General features: G+C 39.4%; 1 protein-coding gene across 1 annotated transcript; it reads left to right on the forward strand.

Annotated features, from left to right (window-relative positions):
* The first annotated feature begins 1439 nt into the window (after positions 1 to 1439).
* On the forward strand, positions 1440 to 4879 carry LOC125714335 (cytosolic 5'-nucleotidase 1A-like). Its single transcript, XM_048984840.1, is given in 7 exon segments — positions 1440 to 1644; positions 2119 to 2208; positions 2392 to 2515; positions 3459 to 3581; positions 3879 to 4063; positions 4376 to 4695; positions 4697 to 4879. Coding segments are annotated over 7 exon segments (936 nt in total). The 5' UTR covers positions 1440 to 1608; the 3' UTR covers positions 4755 to 4879.
* Positions 4880 to 5121: the final 242 nt, after the last annotated feature.

Consider the following 5121-nt stretch of genomic DNA (forward strand, 5'->3'; position numbering starts at 1 on the left):
ATGAATCTGTTTAACGACCAATGCAATGTCCACATTTCCACGAAATCGAAAAGGATTCTGTCATTGGATAGATTTTCATCATTTCTCTTTGACAATACTTGTTGCTTTGAGTTCTGTGACTCAAAGTCCCTGTTAAGGAACAGTCATTTGCATTTTGTAGTAATTTCCATAAATTCAAAAAAGACATATTTCTACTAGTCCTACATTCTCCACCCATTATAGACATAACTGGTATAAATAAAATCAGCAGACTGCCCTTAAAATCATTCAAAAAAGCCCAAACTATAACGGTCCCACCCCCATTTCTATCGGACAGCTATATCTCTTGCATGCTTCAGCCAATCCTTGCAAAATTTGAATCGCTACTGTAACAGGGAACTATGGACAAACCCTCCAAAATTAAGGCAAGTCAGTCAATAGAGGTACTACAGCAACTAAACATGTGTCTCTAAACCTGCAAAACCAGCACGACGGATATTTTCATCATTTCTCTTTGACCATCATGCAAGTCAGAAAATCCAACCCAACCCAGACAGTCATTGGGGGTGGGGACATTGCAGCATTTCACATTTTAGCCTATATCTCCAGACCTGTTAGGCATAGACTCTAAATTTCTTTTTACCACAGATACAGTAGTCCCTGCCCTACCAACTTGCCAATCACATTATTAAACTCCGTCCAAAAAATAGTTTCGGCTAATTTTTCTAATTTCCAAAACTTCCTAGCTCTTCTGACCGAATCTGACAAATGTGATCTCAGACCAATCAGACCCCTGAGCTGATGAATAATTGTCAAAAAAATCTGTTTTTGTCTATCACATGACCACTACCCATGCACAAACTGAACATAAATCATGCCAGTTTTAATCAGACAACTCAGCAATTCATTGTCCTACTTCTTTGGAATTTGGAATACTACCTTCCATATCTATTCTGGGGTTGCAGTAATAGGGTGCCTGTATTTAATCAATAGGGTCTCTACAACTAACAACTGACTATATCTCTTGACCTCCTTGGCAATATATAAAAGGTACAAGGCGAAGATGCCCTCTCGCACCTTACCTGTTTTTAGTGGTTACACAACTACAGTATTATCTGATTTTATTAACAGTGATCTCACAGGAATTTCAGTTGGAAAAACAAGTTTTTTGTCATCACACCACTGTGTTTTTAAAGAACAATAGCCAAATTCCACTCACTCATAGGTGTCATAGACAAGGATGGACTAAACGCTTTCCTTGAAAATGCAATCCGCCCTGAACTCCTGTCATATCTGTGAATGTTCGAGGTAGAAAAATTTCAAAAGATATCAGACTGGTTTGACCAGGCAGATGTTCTTTTCATTCCTGGCATACAGTATATGTCATTATATGATGATCATACAAGTACATAAGCAAGTTTATTAGTCAAACACAGGTTCGGTGGAAAAAAGCCACATGACCGCAACTGAACAATAAAGTGAAGCATTATGGGAACTAACATCCACCTTTATATGAGAAGTATTTTCCAGTTTCCAGACAGGTTGTCATACCTGACTTGTCCCCTCTTGGAGAAAGTTCTCTTTTATAAGCTTACACAGTAACTAAAGTTAGTTAAATCAGAGGAGAGAATGAGTAGTCCTAGTAAAAAGAAGTACAACCAGGCGGTAAGTTCTGTATTTTCAGATTTTTATAAGGAGAAGTTTGACCTTCCTATATTTGCAGTATATGAATTGGATTTTTGTTTATTGTTTTACTTGAACTATTCTTTATCGGTGATGTAAGATCGTCCTGATTGATTAATGACGGTGATTAGCCATTCTCTAAGTGTTACACTTTTGTTTATTTCATAAAAAGTTTGAAATTTTGAAGTCAGATGTTATATTTTTGGTGTTAGTTTAACTATTTGCTATGTCATACATACCAAATAATGCCCTAAGATGGCCAGCAGCTGGGGGGGGGTGGTTATTGACTTATTACTAGCATTCACTTGGTGCTACCTTGACAGTCTGTCACCTAATTAGGTTTGTGTTAATAGGCAGCCATTCACGCTATGGGAGATACTGAACATTGATGTCGGCATAGTGTGGAAATGGCTGTGCATCACCCATAAGCCATCCATTTCATCCTTTTCTTTGTAGATGAAGCCATTCACCATCGGCTTGTCATCACGGGTGTTATTGCTGGAGGACGAACCCTTAAAGCCAGGAGCAGCCTTTCCATTCGTTAAGGTATTTTTAAAATGCACATCCAGAGTTGCATGGGTCTTCAAGGACGTATCAGGTTCTGTAAACATTGCAGATCTAGTTTTATCCCATAATGATCAAAGGGCTGCTGTATTACTGTAAGTATTTGGTTCAGTAAATGGCTTTCAGTCGATGCGGCAGCATCCGCCCTGTATGATGTCTCCTTAGGCTCTGATGACAGTGAACGCCAAACTGCGTGAGCTGTACCCTGACAGTGAGGAGCTGTTCGACATTGTCGTCATGACTGAAAATCAGGATGAGAGGCGTGTCAAGAACAGTATCGAACACCTTAGTGGGTATTTTGGAATTTCAGTCCACGTTTGTCATCTTTGGTGGATGTAAATATTCAAGATTCAAAAGTTTTAATTGTCATTGTGTCAATACATCGGCTAGTAAAACAAAACATAAAGAGACTATATAAAGAATAACATAACATAAAGTTTCAGTCCCTAAAATTTCAAAAAGAGACTGTAATATTAAAAACGGCAACATAAAGCCATTATTCAGAAATGTAATGTTACACACGGCTTCTTTCTCCACTTCTTCTTTCTACTGTACAGTCCAGGAGCGACTTTGTACCACATGACATGCATTTGACTAATAACTGATTTTGAATCCTGAACTTGCAACACAAAGAGAAGGGAACTGGAGGGACCTGGCAACCAAAAAATAAGGAAAAAAACTGACTCTGTGCAAACAGGAGGGTTGTTATTTGTTCCACCCCCCACCCCCCCCGCTTTGGTCATGGACTTTTATAGAATTGCTATTAGGGCCTGGTGGACGGCATCTCTGTCTGAAATGAGAACATCGCAAATGAACAAGAACGGGCACATAAGAAAACGCCAGTAGAGGGCGCATGTCATGGCTGCTGTGGATAAAATGGCCTGCTAATTAAGTACATTGTAATAAAGTGCAGGAGTACACTTTCACAAAGCCAACAACAGACAATGAAGTTTACCTAGAATATCCTAAAATCCAATTAATATTGCACCCTGCAAGTGATATTGTTCTTAACCTACTTTAGCAACAAAACCAACATTCCAGTTAAAAATTCGTTTTTTTAAATGAGCATTGCTTCTGTACCATGATTCAAAACCGTATAGAATAACTACCAGTTTATATTCAACTGAAATGTTATGCTAGTTAACCACATATAAGTAATATGTCTTATATGAAAAAATAATTTCATGAGAAGTCTAATATCTTGTAATATATTTTGTATTTATCCTTCGTAGGTTTGCCTACTGAAAGGCTCTCTGTGACTGGTGAGAAATGCCTAACTGAACTTCAGAAGAAATTTAAGATTGATCTCTACTTGTCCGAGAACGAGGAGAAGGTCCAGGAAGCCATGGTGGCAGGTAAATTGAATTTTCTGTTACATCAAAAGGCTCTTCAGGCGAAGCCATTTAAGTTGACTTGATCAGTGCTTATTATTACCATTAACTTAAGAGGTGTATTAGACATATAAGGTATTTATAGCTATAGAACTGATCTGTGATTACTGACTTGCGCTGGAAGAAAGTCTTATGCAGGTCTGTCTTGGTAATAATGTTGTTTAATGCATTTAAAAAATAAGACATATGACACTTTCTCACTAACTTTATCTGCATAACAATGGCCCACTGACCTAAAGCACCTAACAATATATTTTGAAGGTATTGCAGCTGCTACCATGTTCAGCCCTAAAAAAGCAATTGAACCCCCTGACACTCAGTTGCGCGTGGCCTTCGATGGTGACGCCGTCCTCTTCTCTAATGAATCGGAGAAAGTTTTCAGCGAGAAGGGTCTTGAAGCCTACCTCGAAAATGAGAGGGCGAAGGAAGACCAGCCCATGGAACCGGTAATTTATTATATATATAAGAATTGTTTCATGTAAAGACAAAATATATTTGTTGAACCCAGGGGGATATTCCTATGCATAATGCAGTAAGGTACATAAAGTGCACAGATATACTCAGTGATTATAGAGGGCTTCGAGTTTTATTTAGTTGAATTTAATGTTCATTTTGGGGTATGGGGATGAACTTGACTTTCTGAAAGTGTTTGAGGACCAAATTCAGTATTTTGTTTCTTTACTGTACTTTGTTATGAAGCAGCAGCAAAGCTCCTTGGTTCTCCTGCTGACTCATCTGTGTCCACCTGGTACCTGCAGGGTCCTCTGAGATGCTTCCTAGAAGCCCTGAGCAATCTTCAGCGCAAGCTTCATGACAAGGGCATGGTGAAGGACTGCCCGATCCAGACCTACCTGGTGACGTCTCGCGACGCTGCCAGTGCGGGGTTTCGAGCACTGAAGACCCTGAGGAGCTGGCGCCTGGATATGGATCAGGCTTACTTTTTATCTGGGGCCCCAAAGACCCCCCATCTTCAGGTGATATGCCCACACATCTTTTTCGATGACCAGTTGGGTCACATCCAGAAAGCTGCCGATAATGGGGTAACTGCAGCACGTGTGCCTTCTAATATCACACAGAATTAGCAAAGGGAAAGTCATTGAGAAGCCCCCCAAAACAAAGCTAGGAAGGGGGCTGTGAGAAGGGGGCTTCTAAAGGGGGCTCTCCCCGGAGAGCTCTGTCATGTGCTCCACGAGTCTAATCCAAACTGTACAATTTCTAGAAGTACGAGAAATTTGAAAATCAATAAATGTGATTTTACCTGAGTCTTGCTGTCGTGAGCTGGTTACTTGTATACTGCGTGTATGTCTCAATGTCTATGTCTGAAAATGTCATTCATTGTATTTATATTTTTCATAGGTTTAAATATTAATATTATATTGATTTCTGTTTTGTGTTATGACCAGCATTTCACATAAGAGTAAGAAATGTAACAGATACACTAATTGCACTGAGGTGTGGGTACCAGACATGGTTACAATATATAGCAAAAATGAGCCTGATCGAA

Source organism: Brienomyrus brachyistius, chromosome 19 (assembly GCF_023856365.1).
Source record: "Brienomyrus brachyistius isolate T26 chromosome 19, BBRACH_0.4, whole genome shotgun sequence".
Lineage (NCBI taxonomy): Eukaryota > Metazoa > Chordata > Actinopteri > Osteoglossiformes > Mormyridae > Brienomyrus > Brienomyrus brachyistius.